Source organism: Sinocyclocheilus rhinocerous, unplaced genomic scaffold (assembly GCF_001515625.1).
Source record: "Sinocyclocheilus rhinocerous isolate Xijiao unplaced genomic scaffold, SAMN03320098_v1.1 scaffold853, whole genome shotgun sequence".
NCBI classification, from domain to species: domain Eukaryota; kingdom Metazoa; phylum Chordata; class Actinopteri; order Cypriniformes; family Cyprinidae; genus Sinocyclocheilus; species Sinocyclocheilus rhinocerous.
The window spans coordinates 395,198-417,653 of record NW_015627738.1 but is presented as its reverse complement, the minus strand read 5'-3'; the positions used below and the strand labels follow the sequence as shown (position 1 = coordinate 417,653).

The window sequence follows — 22,456 nt, the reverse complement described above, 5'->3', positions numbered from 1 at the left end:
ATATCTCTATATTTTCTGGGATTTTATCGATAACGATCGATAATCAGACGATATTTTGCTGAGAGTGTTGCTGACTCTGTGTGGTGGTCAGTTCACAGCAGTGACAGTTTTCCAGCATTTCCAGCAAGTTTAAAATTATTTTTACCTTTGTAAAGCCATTTTTTTTTTAGAAGTGTGTAATCAATAAAATCAATAAAGTAAATTTGAATAATACGACATTTGGGGCAGTTACCAAACAAATAAAATCATTATCAACAAAATTCATGCAATGCAGAGGAAACACAGAAGCTGCATCTGAAGTGGCATTTAGATGCATATACACACTGTTTTATGCAAGGCATGAATGCTTTAATTTGCAGTTACAAATGCATAAATAATGTTTTGATATTTAATCTTAAAACGTTGAATACTGATATTTGAAATGATTTAAAAAATATATAAAAAGGTACTTTAAAGTGTGAAATTAAAACCGCCAGTAGGTGGCAGCAAGTCACTGTTAAGTGAGTCATTGCGATTGAACAGACTCATTTAAACGGTTGATTCATTCAGGAACGAAACACTACTGTCATGTTTTTCAGAGACGCAAAACAGTACTGTGGCTTTGTTTGGAACCATTTTTGTTGGCGAAATAGAGGAAAAAATAGGCAATGTGGTGTCTAAAACGTAAGTCTCTTAATATTAACTTCTTGATTATTGAACTGTTGTATAAAATCAATATCACATTTGTGATTTTTGCGCGAAAAAAATGTCACTCTTCGTGTGATATTGATCAACTATATGAAATGATATAAATATATACATTTTCTGCCCCATATCTTGAATTTTGGGATCATTCTAAATGCATTTTATTATACTGAATCATGCAGTGAAAGAACACACTCTAAATGAGCGTTCAGTCTAGCTAGTGTTTAAGCACTCATAACTCCTCTTATAATCAATAAAGCTGTCCATACACGGTATGATAAATGAATCTTTAACTTACATCGTACGTACATCTTCAATTTGTTGCTTATGATGAGGGAATTCGTGAGTTTCAGTCTGAACAAAACTCTGGGGTTTCAGCAATGACTAGTTTGAACGCCTCTGATTGGCTACTGCATTCCTAAGCTCAACAGAATCGTGTGTGATTGGTTATGAGCAACGCTGTAAAAACGTGTAAAAATAAAATATGATGTATGTCGGATAACGGGTCGGGTGTTCTGTTATGTACTGCGGATGCAGGTTTATCTAACAGGACCCATGCAGGACTCTGCTTTAAACTGCTTTGCGTCTCTCCGTCAGATAACCTCACGTGTATGATGCGCCATTTACAGGTATTTACCTAAACCAACACACAGCTCATATATTTTTCCACCACGTGGTGAGAACGTAATGATTACGAAAACGATTATTAATTTTTGATAATTATTATTTCAGTTAGTTTTGCAATAACTGTTGTTGTTAGTTTAGTTTCGTTTTAGTTTTTCATTTATTTTGATGTTTTTATTTTATTTCAGTTTACGAAAATGTTTTTTGACCAATTGATTTCGTCTTAGTTTTAGTTTTCATTTACGAAAATAACTTTGTAGCTGACCAATGGCAGTGTTCGGGAAACCAGTTTAAAAAGGTCATTACTTTTGCATTTCTGGTGTCTTTAGTGGCACAGGTACTGCACCTTTAATTTATAAATTATTTTCATAAAATTTTGAGCCAGAGTAACTCATATTAAGGCGATTGTTTAGAGCTTTGTACTTTCCTCAGCTGATTTTAGGGCCTTATTGTTATTCTCTTGTAGTTGCTGGTTAAACTCTCTTGTTCTTTTGTCTTCAGCATGTGGGCCTTCGGCAAACGTCATGATCTCGTCTGTCTGTCTGCTGTTGAGTTATTGGTCTGATCTCCAGACACTCCTGTCATTGAGTTAGTGTGAGTGATGTGTCAGTGTCTCCGCTCGCTATTTACAGTAGTTCAGTCAGCAGTGCATCTGAATTATATTGCAAATGTTAGTTTACAGTGCCGTGTTGACATCACTGCACCAGAATGTAAGCAAACACATCAGATCCAGCGCTCTGACATGCTCCAACGCTAGATATGATCCTGTTTGTTTAATTGGCATTGCACACAATGAAGGTTAGCTTTTTGACATGTCGGAAAACAAACACATCACGTTTTAGGAGCCAAAAATACTTCCATCCAATGGAAACTCGTGATCATATGTAAAGTTTTGCTATCTGTAAAATAAACGTGTTAAACTTGGAAAATGAAGGGGGGAAAAACAAAAGTAAAAGATTGTGTACTGAAAGTGTTTTAAGAGGGAATTAACTACTCATCACATGATGCACTGCAAATGATGTAATCAAATCAAGCTTACATTTATGTATTCGGTATACGCTTTTATCCACAGTGACTTGTATACATTTCATCAGTTTATGCATTCACTGAAACCGAACCCATGACCTTGGCGTTGCCGTAACATACCGTGGTTCTTATCTGGGAATGAAATTATAATGTAAAAAAGGTTGACACGCTGATCACTCTCACTTTGAATGTTTTTGATTGAATTCAGTGTTTGATTCATTCATTCATTCATTCTTTCCATTTCATTCATTCATTCATTCTTGAGTTTATTAATTTATTTTTCTTTTCATGCAGTCATTCATTGTTAATATGTTTGTTCATTCATTCATTTTTTTCTTTTTATTCATTTATTTATTAGTTATTTGTCGTTCATTCATTCAATCATTCATTCATTTTTAGTATATTTTTTCGCTTCTTTTTTATTTTTATTAATTTATTCATTCATTTTTAATATATTAATTTATTAATTAATTCAGTTTTTATTTCATTAATTCATTCATTCATTGTTTTTTTCATTCATTCATTTTATTAATATATTTATTCATTTATTTTTTCTTTTTATTCATTTATTTATTTATTTATTTATTTATCTGTTCATTCATTCATTTTTAGTATATTTCTTAATTTAATCACTTATTTGTTTCTTTTTGTATTTTTCATTCATTAATTTTTATTTTTTTTATTCATTTGTTTTCATTCATTCATTTATTCATTAGTTTTTTATTTCATTCATTCATTCATTCATTTTTTCCTGTTTATTCATTTATTATTTATTTATTTATTTATCAGTTCGTTCATTCAATCATTACTTTTTTAGTATATGTATTAATTAATGTACTCATTTTTCTTTGTATTCATGTATTTATTTATTCATTTTTTAAAATTCAATCATTCATTTTTAATGTATTTATTTATTTAATTATTCATTTTTTTAATTAATGTATTTAGTTAATAGTTTTTAGTTATTCAGAAATTAACCCGTTACACTGAGCATTTCTCTAGAGTTTTAGCACAAACCCGTTTCAGCTGCTCCTTTATCTCTCCACAGACATGTGAGGTTTGGATGTGATGAGGAGCGAGGGGAACGGCGCACGTCAATAATCACTCACTTCTCTTCATTAGGCGCTGGCAGCAGAGACTGTGATTTGCGGGTGGCATGTGTTTGTGATTTGGGAAGTCTCCGGGGCTTTGGGCCGGGTGCAGCGGGGTTCACGTGTTGTCCCGCACTCAGACCCAGGTGCTTTTCAGCAACTTTTACCTCAAATGAAAGTGTCCTGCCAGTTTCTTTTGGCCTTGGGTTTATTAGAATGAATGATCTGTGTTCTTGTTCACTCAGACCTCAATGCAGGAGTCACAGATTGTACCATTTGCGCTGTTTTGCGTCTCTATAAGTATTTTCTAGAGCATGTTGAATCACACTTAATCAATTTGAGTCTGCAGAATTGAATCAAACAATACAAAATATACTAAATGATATCAATATCCAGTGTACAAAAGGACATTACATTTTTTTGTATTGTCTGACCAAACGTCTTTGCACTTTGCATTTTATTTTTTCATCAGCTTCTACATTATTAAACTTATTTGATTTAAAAATGATTTAAAAGAAACAGATTCATTTTTGTGCTCAAAACTTTGTGACTCTTTCGTAAATGTGCTTCAAAGAAATGGTCATATTATTATTATTATTATTATTATTTCAGTTTTTCTAACAAAACATCTGTTTTGGAATAATAAAGATTTAAGATTTTTTAAGTTTTTGAATAGTCTTCTGCTCACAAAGGCTGTATTTATTTGATCAAAAGTACAGTAAAAACAGTGATATTGTGAAATATTATTACAATTTAAAATAACTGTTTTCTGTATGAATATATTTTAAAATTAACCCTCTGGGGTCGACGGTGGCGACTGATTCCTGATTAGAGTGAAAAGAACTTAAAATGCTCTGTCATTTTTGATTGTACTCATAAGAGTAATAGACCATTTGAATCTGTAATTATTCTGTAATTAATTATAAATCTTTATTAATTATTGAATCTGTAATTAATTATAAATAAGCAGTGCTGAAAACAGTTGAAAATTTAGCTTTGCATTACAGGAATAAATTACATTTTAAAATTTATTCAAATGGAAAGCAGTTATTTTAAATCGCAATTATACAGTATTTCTCAATATTACTGTTTTTCCTGATCAAATAAATACAGCCTTGGTGAGCAGGAGAGTCTTCATTCAAAAACATTAAAAAATCGTAATGATTCTTCAAAAGCATCTTAATGAACTTTTGACCCCCTGTGTATTCTGTTTTCTATCTTATTAAGCTTGTTTGATAGCTCATACATAATCTAAATTAGCGTCTGAGAGAATAATTAATCCCATTTTTGTCTGTTTGACCTGTTGAAGCATGTCCACTGTGAATATTTCAGAAACGTGCTCCTCAATCGTACATGAAATGGCTGTGTTTGGTTGGATGAAGTCAAATAAGCGGTGGGTAATAAGTGTTGAAGGTCTCGATAACGCTTGCCAATGCATTGAACAAAATAACAAACTGAGCTTTCACTTACTGCTGGAGCTGCCACAACTGTTTATTTTAGCAGACAGTGTCTGCCAGTAACTTTACAGATTTTTAAACACACATTCGGAGCTTTTGTGTCGTTTGACGGGTGGAAACTGAGCACAGAGTGTGTGTGTGTGTGTGTGTGTGTGTGCTCATAAAGAAGCAGTCAGCAAGGTTTAATGTTCACTTAAGACAAGACAGGAAAGTTCACATCTATTGGTCACACTAGACTTTGTGCTTCCTTCATGCTTGCAGATCTAAGCATATGCATACAGTAGATGTTTTGTCTTTTTCTTTCAGTTTAGTGATTTTAGTGAACTTTGTGCCACCAAAAAGATGTTTGACCAATAGTCAATCTAAATCTCACACATACTAATAGCATGGGCCTGCATGATTTGCATTGTTACAGGAAAGTTAAGTATAGTATTTTTGTCATATTTTAGTTATTTGTTGTTTATTTAAACAAAAACAGAAGCCCAAGAGCATGACATCATATCCTGTTGCACATACTTGCTTGCATATCCAAAATGACTTTGCATGTTTTGAGTAAATTAATATTTTAGCCCATTTTATTTCTGTAATTGGATGGTTTTCTGAGTGAAACTGTATGTTCATTATGGAAAAAAGGAAGGCAAGACTAAACTTTAATCCAATAGAATTGAAAAGTGGAATAACGTGCACTGATGAATCGTTTACAATAAGATCAGGATCACTGATTTTGTCTTCCTGTTGATTTTAAAGTGTGACCCTTTACGTTTCTTACAGATTTGGCGTGCGTTTTGTAATCTGGACTTTCTCATTGCTGTACTTCAGAGCTCAGAATACTCACTAATGTCTGTCCCTCGTATCAAACTTCACGTCTGTTTCTCCGTCTCCCCGCTGTCTGAAAATAGCCCAGGTCCAGCTCAACCCCACCCTATCACTATAAACGCCTCTGAGCCTGGAAAACTCCACACAAACACACACACGCTCTAAATACAGCTCAAAGTGGAAAAATCCTGGATAAAGTGTTAAGGGACGGTCCGGAGAAGGACTAAAAGGTTTCTAAGGCCGAAATTAGATACACAGGAAATATTCACATTTTCCGGTTTATACTGTAGCTAAACACTGGCTTTTTTTTCTCATTCGGTGTTTTTAAAGTGACCCACAATATTTAGATGCTTTCCTTGTGCTGTGATCTCACGCGAAAGCCACCCAGTGCTGAAGTCATTGATGAAAATCACAGATCCTGCTCAAACTGTCAGGGCTTTTATTTGTTGGTAGTCAAAATCTAGATGAATTTATACAGATTTCTTATGAGTGAGTCTCTCAGTACATGTCTAGGTCACTTGTTACCCTTGGGAGGAGAAAAAAAACAAAACAAGAAATTATTTTTAGCATTAACAAAATTAAGCCTGTTTTTCAGACCATTAAGATTTTTTGCAATGTGACAAATTTTCCACCAAATTCTCATTACTGTAATAGAAAAACAATGTGTTATTTAAATAAATTGAAGTAATTAATTTATTATTATTATTATTATTATTAATAATAATAATAATTTGTATTTTATTATTTTATTTATTTAAACAAAACAAGTAATTGTATTTAGCATTAACAAAATAAGCCTTTTTTACCACATTTTCTCTTCCAAATTCTCATTACTATATTGCAAAAATAATATATTATTTAAATAAATTGAAGTGATTAATTTACACATGTTTTGACTGTAAATGGTTTAATAATAATCGTCATACAATTATAAAAACAGTTCTTATTAATAAAAAAAACCCATGAAATTATATTATTTATTTTTATATTATTATTATTATTATTATAATAATTTATAAGTGTTCTGAAGAATAAGACTTTGGTTATTTTAATGTTTTTTTAATTATATAATAATAATAATTTTAGAATTATATTTTAATAATTATTTATTTATTTATTAAGAGGTATTATTTTATTTATTAAGTTATTTTTTTAAGTGTTCTGAGGCATAAGACTTTGGTTAGCTTGAGTCAGTGGTCTGGACATCTATAAAGGTTTATTATTTTTGGTTCTGTAGTTGTTTCCAGGATACGAGGATGTTTTCTCTCAGTGTTGTGATGTCAGGTCCCAGGTGAGGTGGTCAGACTGCGTAACGGTGTTTAAGGACGGCACGATACAGTCTAGAAACTTCCTCCATCCTCAGTTTCTCCCTTCCTCTCCCTGTGTGGATCTTACGCTTGTCTCTTCGGCCCACGAGAGCGTCTGAAATATAAACAGCATTTGCTGTTCTGCAGTTTATCTTGGGCTTAAAACTGCCTCATTGACTTGATTCAGTGCTTTGGTTCGGATAACAGTAGTTACTGATTGAACGGGGATAAAGCCGCTCTTTTTATCTACCTAAGCAAGACATACGCTAGCGTTGTGAAATGAAAATATTATCCTTAAACCCTGCCCACATTAGTGAAGTCAGTGTGTGCGGCCCGAGGGCCGAGTACATGCAACAAAATAAAGCACAAGATGTTTTCATATAAAACACGTTATATTTTTACTTTTTATTTTTTATTGATCATTTTATATTTTTTATTGTTATTTTATTGTTATTTCATTATTATTTTATTTACTAAAATATAAATAAAATAATACATATCAAATATAAAATCTAGTTAACCATTACTCTATTACCTTCAACAGCAGCATTAATTTTACTAAATTAATAGATTTAAATATAGCCTAAAGAAATGTCTAAAAAAAACATTTAATCAGTAGCTTGTGTCCTAGTTGACCTCAAGCAAAAAGGAACGTCGTTTCAGAGGAGGAGTGACTTAATGCACTTTGATGAAAGATTATGAAGACTTTTTTCCTGTAGAATAACGTGCATATGAGTTATCGTTTAAATTAAGACCAGGATTGTGTAATGAAAATGTAAACTGGTTCATGTTCATTTTAAATATTATTTTTTCTTTAAACTGCTTCTAGCTAGTCGCACTGTCTCTGTTGCTGTACTGTATGGTGTTGGTCGTCTGGCCCCGGGTCCCTGTGGATGAGATGTTTACTGTAAGCATCTCTGATCTCTGCACTGTATTTAAACACTGATTGTTTTCTGGAGTCAGGACTGTCAAATCAATGTGTTTACATCAGTCACATTGCTCTCTCTGTTTCTAAGCAAATACGGGCAGCTGGCGAGATGGAAAGAGCACCACCGCAGGCGCGCTCACAACCCAACATCTCTATACAAACATTCAGCTTATTTTTGCAAACGGATGATGCTGTCTGCCCGCTGCCCGCTGCCCGCTTAGATGCTAGAAAGAGACAGGATGCAATTCTAATCGTGATGCCGAGCTCGCTTTAGCTGGTCAAAGTCAAATGAAGAGGGAGGATTCATTCAAATCCAGCAGCATGATTGTGGACCTTATTTTGGAGATATTGAGTAATATTAGCATTACTATAACAGATATCAAACTGTAAAAGCTAGGAAATAAGCCAAATTGTCTAATAAGTAATGTACAGGTTCATTATTGTGAAGTAAACCGACAGGATGCTCAGGACCCCAACATGAGTCTCGTATCAATCTGAACAGGACTTTTTTTTTTTTTTTAAACCCTGCCCACATTAGTGAAGTCAGTGTGTGCGGCCCGAGGGCCGAGTACATGCAACAAAATAAAGCACAAGATGTTTTCATATAAAACACGTTGTACTTTGGTTACAACCCTAATTAGATTTCACCAGCCGTCTGCTGAATCAATTCACAATCATAATTGCATCGGTTAACCATGTAACAATAACTTTGTGGATTTTGTGATGTTTAAAATTTAGAATCATTACATGTAAACCTGATGCCACCATGAACTGAGTAAAACCAAATAGTTCTGTTGTTTTAAGTTCCAAGCATCACTGTCGTTTATTTATATTTTTATACAAGGTTTAGTGATATGTAGAGGTCCAGACCACTGTAGAAAATAATAATATAATATTACATAAATGTATAATAATATTGTTTTTTTTGTGTGTGTGCGTGTATTATATATATATATACATCAGAATAATGATCAGAATTGAATATTCCAGAGAGATGCATGATAAATATACTTTGTGATGTCAAAATGCATTTTCATGTCCACTAATGTCATTGCTAGAAACGTATTAAGTGTATCAGTGTGTCAAATGTATTCGTTAAATACCCATATTGAAAAGAAGACATTGGGATGGCAAAAATGGTCCTCTACTGATTGCAGTTCAGTCTGAAGCATCTACGCTTTCTGTTTTGTTTAATTTTTTATTTTATTTTAATTTATCTATTTTTTATTTTATTATTAAAGCTCTGTGTTGTCGTACTAGTGTCCTAGTCTGAGCAGAGATTTATATAAAATTTATTTATTTAAATAAAACATTTATTTTTTATTTTATTTTATTTTAAAGGCTCTGTGTTATCTTGCTACTCCTGGTATGAGCTGAAATGCCAAACAAGTGGAATAAATTAAACTATTTCATTTAATTAAATTTGTTATTATTTTTTTTATTTTTTTATCTGAGCTGAAATACTTTGTAACTAAACAAGTGGAATAAATTACAACACTGGAGGAAATTGTTTTTTCCATAATTTTTTTATTTAATTTAATTTTTATTTATTTATTTTTTATTTTATTATTAAAGCCCTGTGTTGTCGTACTAGTGTCCTGGTCTGAGCAGAGATGCAAAACAAGTGGAATAAATTTATTTTATTTTATGTTAAAGGCTCTGTGTTATCTTGCTACTCCTGGTATGAGCTGAAATGCCAAACAAGTGGAATAAATTAAACTATTTAATTTTATTTAATTTTTTATTATTTAATTTTATTTATTTATTTTTTAGCTGAGCTGAAATGCTTTGTAACTAAACAAGTGGAATAAATTACAACACTGGAGTAAATTATGGTTTTTCCTCTGGGAGGTGTTTGGATTCAAATGGATTGAAGTGAAAGAAGTAGAAAAAAACAGGAACACAATAAAAGTTAATTGAAGACGGTCACAGTTGAGACTTCAATAACCAGATGCACGGAGCCGGAGTTTGAGCACTAGGTGATTCCATAAGTGCTTTATGTGTCTTTGAACCATATGAAGTAAATAAAAATGCAATTAGGCACTGGTTGTAGTATTTTCTTTTCTTTCTTTCTTTTTTTAATTTTTGCCAGGGTTAAATATACTCATACTTAATGGATAGTAAGTAGAGATGCACCGATCGATCGGCCAGGGATCGGAATCGGCCGATTTTCCTCATGATCGGCCTGGATCGGTGATCGGCAACCCCTTCTCTCTCACACACACGTCTCATTCGCTCCGGTTAAATAGTGCTTGTATTGCGCATTATTTTAGTCATTCCCGCAGGTTTCGCGCTTACACCAAACACGCGTGCACCACCACTGATCTATATTAGTGGAGCACACAAGCTGCGCTCAGTCTCAAACAGCTTGTGAGCCACAAATACCAAAATGAGTGGCTAACTGCGCTAAAACGTTTAAATACATAAAAAATTATCAATGCCCGTCTCGGTGAGTAAACACAGTCAGTTTTGGAACGTTAAATAGTTGAGAAAGAAAACGCATGTTGTGTAACAGTATATTGGGTCCGTGGACTGAATACGTTTTATAACTTTAATGGTAAGCATTAATCTGTATTTAATTTTTACAATGACATGTAAAAATTAAATGACTGGATGTGTGACATTTTACAATGACTGGATGTGTTATTTTACATTTGATTACTTTAATTTCTGTAGTAAAAGTAGATTTTTGTTTGTATATGCTGTCAATTATAGTTTTTAGAAAGAAAATCGGAATCGGCAAAAATCGGTATCGGCAGATAACACTAACAAAAAATCGGAAATCGGATTCGGCCAAGAAAATTGCAATCGGTGCATCTCTAATATTAAGTAACTTTGTGTAGTTTGAAGAGAGAAAATCAATAAGCCAAACATATAAAAGCCAATGATAGAAACTCTTCTCAAAAATGAAAACTAAGTTAGACATAACTTGTGTGGTTTTTGACCATAATTATGTCACTTCATGAAGAAAATGGCTTATTTTTTTCCCTAATGAAGTAAGTGTAAATCATTTGTCATGGTTCTTTGTGAAATGCAGTTTATAGCCAGACGTGTTGCTTGATGAAGCCTCTTCCGTCGAAAGTGTTGAGCTTCTCATGGAAGTTCCCATCTTCTCCTCTTTTAAAGGCGAGAGTCTGTGGCCGTCCGGTGGTTTGTGCTACTATTGGATGAAACCGCTGTGTCGATATTAAGCACACTGCGATGTGGGAAGCTTTGGCAGCTGCAGTGTGGGAAAAACTGTGAATAAAGACCTTCAGATGTTGTAAATAGCTCTAGCATTGGATACTCAAGCCATCTATAATGAATGTCAGCTATTGCTATGAATGGCTGATGCCTTTTTATTACCCAACTGAGGGCTTAACTGTGTGTTAATTGCCATTTTATGAACATTTGCTCACAGTTATGGCATTAATAGAGAATCCATTTTAGGTTATTTATCTCAACTGAAATAAGGGTTGTGGGTTCAACATGGTGATTGTGAAACATGTTGGTCAGGAGCTTAAATATACTAAGTGCTTTTTGTAAAGCTTGTGTATTTGTCTCTCAGGTTTGCTCTTGGTGATGCTCGCAGACCACTGCACGAGACCGCCGCCCTGGTGGAGGACATAGTGCACACCCAGCTCATCAACCTCGTGAGTCAATGAAAATACCTGTACTTACACAATGTCAGAGAGATTTTTATTATTTTTTCTGCCTGGAGCAGAAATTATTTTATTTTATTTTATTTTGAATTTACAAATTTGTAAAGTTACAAAGCTACGAGAATACTTTTTTGCGCAAAGAAAACAAAAATACGACAGTACCATGACCGCCACACGCTCGCGTCATGGTACTGTCATGAACACGTGTGTCATGATACTGTCGTGAACACGCGTCCACAAGTGAAAGCAAAACACTGAGTGTACCGGAGCAGAATTCCCCTGAACGGAGCCCAGCAAATATCACCGGGAAGCGGCCTGCTCTTTACTGGCACGCTGACTGCAGATGTAATTGCTTTTGCTCAGAGGGCGCCTGGAGTTTGGAAGCTGGCTGGGAGAATTATCTCTCAGAGTTCACGTAGCAAACTCTGACACATTGCAGTGGATTTAACCTTTCACCCCGTAGCTGCAAAAAGGAGTAAAGCAGCTCTTAACATTCATTGTTTTAACATTTAGCCTGTCGAATCTGAGAGCTCTTAAATCAGGCGAGCCAACGGTCTGCATTTATTTTACACGCTCAGATTCAGTGTGGTATTTTTGTGTTTCTCCTCTCAGAGCCAAACCCTCACGGTGGCTGAATCTGTCATATAGAAGCAGAATATGCATGCGAACACAAGCCGAATCAAACTAAATATTTGTGTAGCGCTGGCTCACTCTTGGCAACAAAAGATTTCAGACCCTATTATTACCAGGATGTCAAAATCTCCTCGCTTTTCTTTGACATGGCTTTGGGGTCTTGCAGTTTGCAGAGCCACGTTTTATTGAGAAGATCAATGGGGTCTGTTTAAAGTTCTGACGCCCCTCATCTGTTCCCCTGCCCGCTGAAGAAAGCAGCTGCGCCCAGAGAAAACGTCCCACCACCAGATGATCAGGCTCTTGCTTTATGCATTTATGTTGACTATCATTTGCACATCCTTAATTTATATTTATATATACAGTGGGTACGGAAAGTATTCAGACCCCCTTAAATTTTTACACATACATGTATGTATAGATAGATTGATATAGATTTAAATATATCTATACATTTTTATAAATATTATATTATAAAATAAAGTAAATAATAATAATAATTATATGTTTACTTGTCTAAATAAATAAATATCTTAAACATATATAATTCATAAAAATATCACAATAATGCAAAAATATGAATAAAAAGAGAGTACATTATATACATTTGGCTCATCTATCTGTATAAATAAAACATATTTTATACATATTATAAAATAAATTCATAATAATAAATTATAATACAATAATATGAACACAAACATGGTCCATTATATATATATTGCTCATGTTTATTTGTCTGTATGTCTATTCATATAGGTATAAAATAATAAATAGTTCACAATTATTATATTATACATGAATAAATAATTCAAAAATAATACAAAATCTGGAGAAAAATATGATGCATTATATTCAGTTGGCTCACCTATCTATTTATATATGTATATCAATTATAAATTAATGCAATAATAATAGTAATGCATATTGTAGAAGTATATAATGAGTATTAATTGATTAACTAATTTATTATGCAAGTCAAGACTGGCTGCCAATCAACATAATGGCTCTTATCTTTTACTGAAAAGTGCCTTTTTCCCCTTGTTGGATGATGCATGAGGTCTCTAATACAATATTTCCATTTGATTAGTACAATTCTGCTTGCTATAAGGCTGGCAAATGCTATTAAACTTTTTAGCACTAAAATCATATTACGGCACTCCAAATATTGCCATAACAGGTGAGGGTTCGACTGGTGTCTCTAGTATTTCTGAAAAGAAGGTAAATATTGATTTCCAAAGCACATCTTTATTTTCTCACACCGGCTCCAGGCAGATTTATAGACACACGTGTTTCCAATCGGATCTATAAAAGGCTATAAAATAACTGATATGATATATAACAACATGACATACATACAGTAGTATTGCATGTAATATACAGCATATTTTCAGTGTAATGAACTCAAGAAAGCATTGTATGAGATTTCAGATAGCCAGCTGTCGAGCTTTGAAGAATGTCTCCATGCATATCTGCCTTTCAGCACCTTGTAAATTCCTCAAAGTGGCCGATCTCCTTGTGTTTTTCTTCATTTGGCGATTCCAGAATGACAAAGTCTGTCTGGCATTACGGCGATATTTTCGTGTTTATTTTCACAGGGCTATAAATAACCCGCTCGTCTCAGCAGTGAGCACTAAACCGGGCATGATGGTGATAACCTTTCATTAATTTTGGGTTTCCTCCCTCGTGGATTAGCCAGCTGTCGAGCTTTGAAGAATGTCTCCATGCATATCTGCCTTTCAGCACCTTGTAAATTCCTCAAAGTGGCCGATCTCCTTGTGTTTTTCTTCATTTGGCGATTCCAGAATGACAAAGTCTGTCTGGCATTACGGCGATATTTTCGTGTTTATTTTCGCAGGGCTATAAATAACCCGCTCGTCTCAGCAGTGAGCACTAAACCGGGCATGATGGCGATAACCTTTCATTAATTTTGGGTTTCCTCCCTCGTGGATTTGTTATTGTTCGGAGAGGCCAGGTGTAGTGCTGCTTGGAATGTAATTGTGAGCGAGCTACTTAGCCGAAGACCACAGCGGTAATAAACCAAATTGCACAATAAATCCTTCCCAGATGGCCTGCAAAACATTTCACGCCGCACTGTCAGTGTGTGTGTGTGTGTGTGTGTGACAGAAGACATGGATGAAGTTACATTTTTACACCTTGCATACTCCCTCGGGTGTCTGTCACTTTATGCCTCATGATTTATGGTGTCTCTGGTCAGTTTGCCTTCTGAAAACAGTTAGAAACTGTATTGTTTATTGGTGTATGTGCATATATATATATATATATATATATATTTGGAATGCGTGCATATTGCTATGCATAAAAGCATCTGACAAATGCATAATTATGTAAATGTAATTAAAGTGATTTTGCATCAAAGTATTTATGCATTAAATCATGCATAAATCATCATCTGTGCATTGCATTCTAGCAGGAAAAAGAAAATGTATCTTGGTTTGCTGTAGGTTTGTTCTGGTAGCATCAAAAAGCAATGCTAATTGAAAATAATCAAATGCAATTAACTATAATCATGTATAAATGTCTACTTTTAGAAAGGAGGATTAAACTCTTCTCGCATCTTTTGCTGATGATGTCATAGGTCATCTGTCCAATCGAACTTAAACAGAATTTGCTTTTTGCTTTTTGCAATGAATTATTGCCTGACAACAACTCAAAAGGATAGGTCACCCTAGAAATGAAAATTCGGTCATCATCATTTACCTCATTTGCTTCCAAACCTGTATGAATTCTTTCTTCTGTGAAACAAAAAAGATCTTTTGAAAAATGCCTTTGTTTTTTGTGTGTATAATGAAATTCAAAGGGATCCAATGTTGTTTGGGAACCCAACGCTCTTCCAAATTTCTTCTCTTGCGTTCTGCAGAAGAAAGAATTAGTGGTCGACCGATATATCGGCCGATATTTGGCATTTTTCAAATATCGGCATCGGCCGATAAGTTTTTCTGTTTGGCTGATGCGTTCGAGGCGGGACTTTTATTTTGACGGCATTTGCCTACTGTCATATGTCATTTTCACTGTGTGCTGTATGAAAATGAGTGCTACCTTGACTTTATTTGAAAAAATATGATTCCCAATGCACACAAACTTCCCAGAATACGGAGTGCTCTGTTGGTTACAGTTTACTTCTTTTTTTAAATTCTATTTTTATTAAATATTTATTTATTTGTGGAAAATACTGTCATCTAAAGTATAAGTAATTTACAAATGTATTTTTTTATCCATTTTCAAATTATTTCAAATTTCTTAAATATTAATTAAAATACAATTATATCGGCCACCCTGCTTTCCAAGATATCGGCATCGGCTGTCAAAAAACCAATATCGGTCGACCACTAGAAAGAATATCATGCAGGTTTGGAATGACATGAGGGTGAGGAAATTATGACAGAATTTTTTTTTATTTTTTTTTTTGAACTCTCCTTTTAATTACAATAATTTTGCATGAAATCCCACATAAATCAACATCTTCTGTGCAATGCATTCTAGTAAGAAAGAGATATTTGTCCTCGAAATCTGTGGTTTTCAACTGGTTTGTTGTAGGTTTGTTCCTGGTAGTATGAAAATGTAATGCTAAATTAAAATAGTTAAATTCAACTAACAATATAATCATGTATAAATATTATCTGCTTTTAGAAAAGAGGAGAAGACTTTATTTTCTCTGTTAAACTTAAAGGAAAATATAGTGTTTTTTTCCCTCTTACATTTAAAGTCAGTGGGGTCCAATGTTGTTTGGGAACCCAATGTTCTTTTGTGTTTTGCAGAAGATCCTGGTAGTATGAAAAAGCATTGCTAAATGAAAATAATCAAATGCAACTTACCATGTAATCATGTATAAATCTACGTTTATAAGCAGAGGAAACTCTTCTCATATCTTTTGATGATGTCAAAGGCTGTGTGATCAACCTCTCAAACACAGTTTGCTTTTTGCAATCAATATTGGCTGGTGAGAACTTAAAACCATCAAAATGCAGTTTTGCATAAAAAACAGTTTAGGTACTTAACAGTTTTGCTCTAATCTAAAACCCGTGTCTTGGAGCAAAACCAGATGCTGATCAAAAGCAAAATCAGAAGTGTTTGATCTCCAGCAGCTTGAGTTGGAGCAGGACAGCAGGTCTGAGTGTCTGTGACTCAGCAGAATCCATTGGCTTGTTGTAGAGTCACAGTCTCTGCATGTGTGAACAGAAAGGCAGAAATGATCTGCCTTCAGACTGAGATGCAGTCTTACGTGAAAGCAGATCGTTCAGGACTTCTCTTAAGCACTTTGAGTGATTGTACACTGATAGACGGTCAGGAATGATGACGAGTGTTTAGTGGAGCATCTCTCCATTGTGTGCCACACAAGCAGAAGTTTTTGAGATCCTTACAGTGACCTCTAGTGCTCGCCATCATGCTGTATGTAAGATACTGTTGTTTTACCTCTAGAACAGCTGCATCATTCATGTTCTGCAGTTGTTTTTAAAATATGAATTGACTGTGTCGTAATTTAAAGAGATAGTTGCAGAATAGTTGCCGGTAGCCATTGACTTACATGGTGTTTTCTCCATAATATAGAAGTCAATGGCTACCGGCACCTGTTTGGTTACTTCAAAATATCTTCTTTGAAATAGCTTGAGGGTGAGTAAATGATGACAACATTTTCATTTTCGGGTGAACTATCCCTTTATAGACGTATTTCTAAGAAGAGACTTTAATAAATGTGTTCTGGTCAAACTCATACACTTTATTCATTATAATATGATTATTTAAAGTGATAAGATGATTAGGGTGCTTTAAACTTTTCTTGTGTTTAGTTCCATTGAATTGACTCTCATTGAAAGACTGTTTGGTAAAGACTGATGATGTAGTTTTATTAGTTTAGGTTCTGTAATCTGAATGGGAAATTGTTAATCCAGCGTCAGCTTCCTCTAACTGGAATGACTAGTTGCAGAATAAGCGAACATGCCTGTGAAAAGCCTTGACGTTTCTCCTGACATGTGAAACAGAGTTCACTCGGCGTTTTCCTGTAGCACCAGGTGCAGATGTTGGCAGGCTCTGCTTTCGTAGACCTTTATTCCCCAGGAGTTTCTCTGATTCCAGTCTTTCTATCAGTCTCCAGGGTAGTTTTTTTGCAACGACAGCAATTTTGCTGTACGACCCTTTCAGTGCGGACCACCGATGTAAATTTGAAAATTGCCCAAGTCTGTGCTTCTACTGAATATATTTATGAGTCCAGTGTACAAATCCGTTTAATGACCAGTAGTCAGCTGGTAAAGTCAAGTTCAGAGATTTATTTTGGTCTCTCAGACGAGGGAAATATTTTTCTCCTGAGGTTCCTGTACTGTTCTTTGGAAAATTTGTTATACATTTTACAATTTTGAAAAAATTATTGCAAAAATTTAAAAATTTTATTTTTGTGCTTTTTTTGTAATAAACTAATAAAATAATCTGCCAAATGCCTTTTTTATAAAGAGACTAAACTTAAGTTTGTGCTAAAATTTATTGAACTAAATATATAAAATATAGTACACTAATTTCATTAAAAAAATAAATAAAAATCGCCACACAAGCAGCAACAGAGGGTTAATAATTTACTTAATTTGCTAAAGCCATCTATCCATCCATATAGAGAGATTTGTTATACTTCCTATAGCTTTTAAGCAGTGGCAGAAAGGCATATATATATATATATATATATAATATTTTAATATATATATAATATATTATAATGTGTTTTTATAATAAATTAAAATAAAATTCACAAATTATTTTAATTTAATAATAATATTAGAAATAATCTATTATATGAATTATATCTAAATATTGAGTATACTACAATTGTTTTTATATTAATTGTAGTCAAATATTAAGACTGATGATGTAGTTTTATTAGTTTAGGTTCTGTAATCTGAATGGGAAATTGTTAATCCAGCGTCAGCTTCCTCTAACTGGAATGACTAGTTGCAGAATAAGCGAACATGCCTGTGAAAAGCCTTGACGTTTCTCCTGACATGTGAAACAGAGTTCACTCGGCGTTTTCCTGTAGCACCAGGTGCAGATGTTGGCAGGCTCTGCTTTCGTAGACCTTTATTCCCCAGGAGTTTCTCTGATTCCAGTCTTTCTATCAGTCTCCAGGGTAGTTTTTTTGCAACGACAGCAATTTTGCTGTACGACCCTTTCAGTGCGGACCACCGATGTAAATTTGAAAATTGCCCAAGTCTGTGCTTCTACTGAATATATTTATGAGTCCAGTGTACAAATCCGTTTAATGACCAGTAGTCAGCTGGTAAAGTCAAGTTCAGAGATTTATTTTGGTCTCTCAGACGAGGGAAATATTTTTCTCCTGAGGTTCCTGTACTGTTCTTTAGAAGACTTTTTGATGTTCATGTGGGTAACACCTCATTTCATACCTTTTCAACATATCTGTGTGACTCCACGTCCAGGTCATATTTCACCCCAAAAATATATTCTTTTGCATGGAGAAATTTAAGTTTTATGCATGTGGTATATATGTTTTTTGTCAATTATAATATGAATTACTTTTAAAATGTATGTAATTTCTGATTACTTTCAAGACTGATTCTGATTGGATTCTATTTATTATAAAATAGTTTTTAATTAATTAATTAGTTTTAATTTGATTAATTATATATACATTTTAATGTAATTGTTTTTAATTAATTAAATTCACACATTTGTATTTAATAATAACAATAATCTATATTATTAAATAATAATAATCTATTATGTTAATTTTAATTTAATAATAATATTAGAAATAATCTATTATATGAATTATATCTAAATATTGAGTATACTACAATTGTTTTTATATTAATTGTAGTCAAATATTAATGAGATAATAGTAGCATGAATTGGGGGGGGGTACTTAATTGTCTGCACATTAGGAAAAATATAATTATGTCTTTCTTGTGATTTTTGGGTGAAATATGGCAGGTGAGATTTACCCGTCTGTTCAGGAGGGCTTTAAATAAAGACTGGAAGTCTTCCATCTTTCATCAAGAGGCATTGCTGTCTACAGTACATCACCATCTACTTCAGTGAAACTGTGTTTCTTTTCAGGTAAGAAGTGGACATGAGAGGTCCAGAAACTTATCTAGATCAGTGTGTTCTGCCAGAAAACCCTCAGCAAGCTAAACAGCTAGCTGTTTTTGTTTACCTACTTCTGTTTGCCTAGTTACCATTTTTATTGCATTTTGTTGACACTGTTTGCTTTGCGGACTCTGCCGTCTGCCTCGGTGATAGGTGGTCTGTTAATAAAGAGTCAGATATATTTATATTTAGCCATTCAAGAATCGGTTCCAGCGCTCGGGCTGGTTTTAAGCTAAGAGACTTCCATTCATCCGCACACAGACTGGTTAAAAGACGTCTGCCAGAGCCAGACTCAACCCCGTCCCGAAGCCCAGACGCCTGCAGCTCGGTGAGGGAACGCCGGCCGGATGTTTGGGGTTGGGATGTGGAAGTACGGCTGCCATCTCCAGTCCAGGTGCTCACGCTGACATATGTCAGAAGCGTTCGGTGCCCGAATCAATTAGCTTCTCTGCTGTCGAGCAGGGAGGACAAATTGGCAAAGTGTTTTGTTTAAATAAATGGCCTTGGTGGAGTTTTTCCAGGGGGAGCGAGGCTTGTAGGAATGTGTGGTCTCATCGTTCTTAGAAATAAGTCGTTGCAGCATCGTCCGTTGACAACATGTTTACTTATTCACACCATCGCAAAACCGAAAGCTGAGACCTCCCTGCTGCGGCCGGATTGTGTAATGTGGTATATTTATTGAGTTTCAATCCATCGTGATGTGGTTTGTATACAGTAAGTTCACGTTCTGCATGATGAAGCTTGCTTAATGCTATTCAGGACCATTTTGGACCAGAGAAGAGCGCAAACCCTGAATCTTAAAAGGGATAGTTCACCTTAAAATGAAACTTTTGTCATCCTTTACTCACCCTAAAGTTGTTCCAAGCCTTTATGTTGAACACAAAAGAAGATATTTCAAAGAATGTTACCAAACAGTTGCTGGTAGCCACTGACTTCCATAGTATTTATGGAAGTCAATGGCTACCAGCAACTGTTTGGCTACCAACATTCTTCAAAATATCTTCTTTTGTGTTCAGCAGAAGAAAGAAACTATTGCTTGGGTGAACTATCGCTTTAAGCATTAAACATTGGCACAGAAGTCATCAGATTTTCACCTGCTCGATGTTAAAATGAGTTAAAAATCCCACAAACCTACACTGAAGGACTCGAGCCGCATCTAAAGACCAGAAACGGTTTTTGATGCAAATGGGAAACACTTATCGAACTGCCCGTCTCACAAGGACTCTGAGTTTCGGCAAACATTGATAAAGTTCCCTGCCAAACATCACCATTAAACCACAGAACACAAGCAAAACATTCTGTCTTGTCGAGCTGTACGAGTTTGTGTTCTGGCGATAACGCCGCTGCGTTAGTGTTTTTCACTAATTGTTTTTGACTAATGTTTTCCCTCTGATTTCTCGTTGTTATGAAGCAGGTCAGACGGTTTCTTGGAGACCAGCGTTATAGGGTTGTTTTCATGATTGGATAAATCACACAAAAACATGTCCAGGTCACATTTCACCCCAAAATCATATTTTGAGAAAATAAATTACACCTTTTTAGGATTATTTTGCGGGCCATTTACCAGGGTGATAACTAAAGCCATTCAAATAAATTTTCATTACTTGAAACAAAACACATTTTTTACTAAACTGAAATAAAATAAAATATGAAAACTCACCTTATTTCAGCTTGTTAACAAGGCATTTTTGTTTAGTTTAACGTAAATTACTAAAATAATTAAAACTAAATATGCTAAAACTAATAGATAAAAATTAATTAAAAAACTATGTAACACAAAAAAAACTAAAGACTAATAAAAATAAATCCCCAAAACACAACAAAATTACTAAAACTTAAATTTAAAGTAATATGAAAACAGAAAATATAAAAATGATATATAATTTAAAGTAACTAATAAAAACTATAATAGTACATCTATGATACTAAGATAACATTGCTGTTTACTAATATATAATATAATATTTGTTTGCATTATGACATTGACAAATGTTATATATATATATATATATATATATATATATATATTTACACACACACATATATATATATATATATATATACACATATATGTATGTATATACTTGTTTCATATTATTTAAATCAGCATTAAATAATTCATTTTTTTTCACATTATATTTTCTTGAATTGTTTTTTTTTTAATGAATTTAGGTCAAATGTGCTTACTTGTCGTATCTTTTTCATCATGCAAAATATTCCACTTATTTAACCCTTTTCAGTTTTGGAAAATATGATGTGTTGACATGAGTGTTCTTGACAGGTTTTGTGTGATTTATCCACGTCACTTACCTTTTAAAACATTGCTAAACTCCTTCCAAGCTCTGCGCAGTAACCAGTGGCCCTCAGCTTTGTGTTGAAAGTCTAATGAAGTTTTTCAGCCATCACATTAGGTTTTCAGGTGATGTGATCAAGCCGCCAGTGAGGTTTCCCGCTTAAGTAACGTGAAATCTGCCTGTCTGAGTTCTGAAAATATCGCCGCTTGTTTTATTTTGTCGTCTTGCAAAGGAAATGGTGTAATTGATCTTTACAAGGACGCTGTGAGTGGAATTCTCCCGCTCTTCCTGTTACCTCTTCTAGTGTAATCAAATAATGGATTTGGTTTCAGAACACTGCAGCAGCAGAGGAGAGGAAATGATCTTCAGCAGGCTTGTTTATTTGACTTCTGCCATTCTGTTGCATGAAAGCTCGGCCTTTTCCTCCAGCACTGTAACGTGACATGAACCAGAGGCCCGCCGAGGCCAGTGTCGCTTGAAAATGTGTTGTAATTCAAATTGATTTGTCTAATTAAGGAACAAGATCTGTGTGCTTTCCTCAGGCCAGGAATCTGTCTCTGAAGTCGCTGGCACTGAATTCACAGTCGTGTTGAGCTCTTTCAGTCTTCTGCTCTCATATGCAAGCATGTTTTTGGATTCTGGACTGGTGTTCATTTGCTCACCTTCATGTCGTTCCAAATGCAGCTTTTTGTTTTGAAACACAAAAGATGTTTCGCAGAACGTCTGAGCTGCTATTGTGCTCATATGATACAATTTAAGATCTTAAGATGTCCGGTGATAACATTTACTTGGAGTTGTTTGTTCAACTATTGTTAACTAAAACTAAACTATAAAAATATATATTTTCAGTA

The 22,456-nt window shown here is 34.2% G+C and overlaps 1 protein-coding gene and 1 long non-coding RNA gene across 5 annotated transcripts in view; one reads left to right on the top strand and one right to left on the bottom strand.

Annotated features, from left to right (window-relative positions):
* Positions 1 to 22,456, top strand: part of supt3h (SPT3 homolog, SAGA and STAGA complex component) — a 139,788-nt gene that overhangs the window by 57,054 nt on the left and 60,278 nt on the right. For all 4 annotated transcript variants that reach the window (XM_016545030.1, XM_016545042.1, XM_016545034.1 and 1 more), the window contains exon 3: positions 11,481 to 11,565. In XM_016545030.1, the coding sequence (XP_016400516.1) occupies positions 11,481 to 11,565 (85 nt within the window). The remainder of the gene's footprint in view (positions 1 to 11,480; positions 11,566 to 22,456) is intronic.
* On the bottom strand, positions 1,198 to 20,932 carry LOC107733453 (uncharacterized). The gene is made up of 3 exons (XR_001638993.1): positions 20,923 to 20,932; positions 4,270 to 4,277; positions 1,198 to 1,321 (listed from the first exon to the last, which is right to left on the bottom strand). It is a non-coding gene; the product is annotated as an uncharacterized LOC107733453 (long non-coding RNA).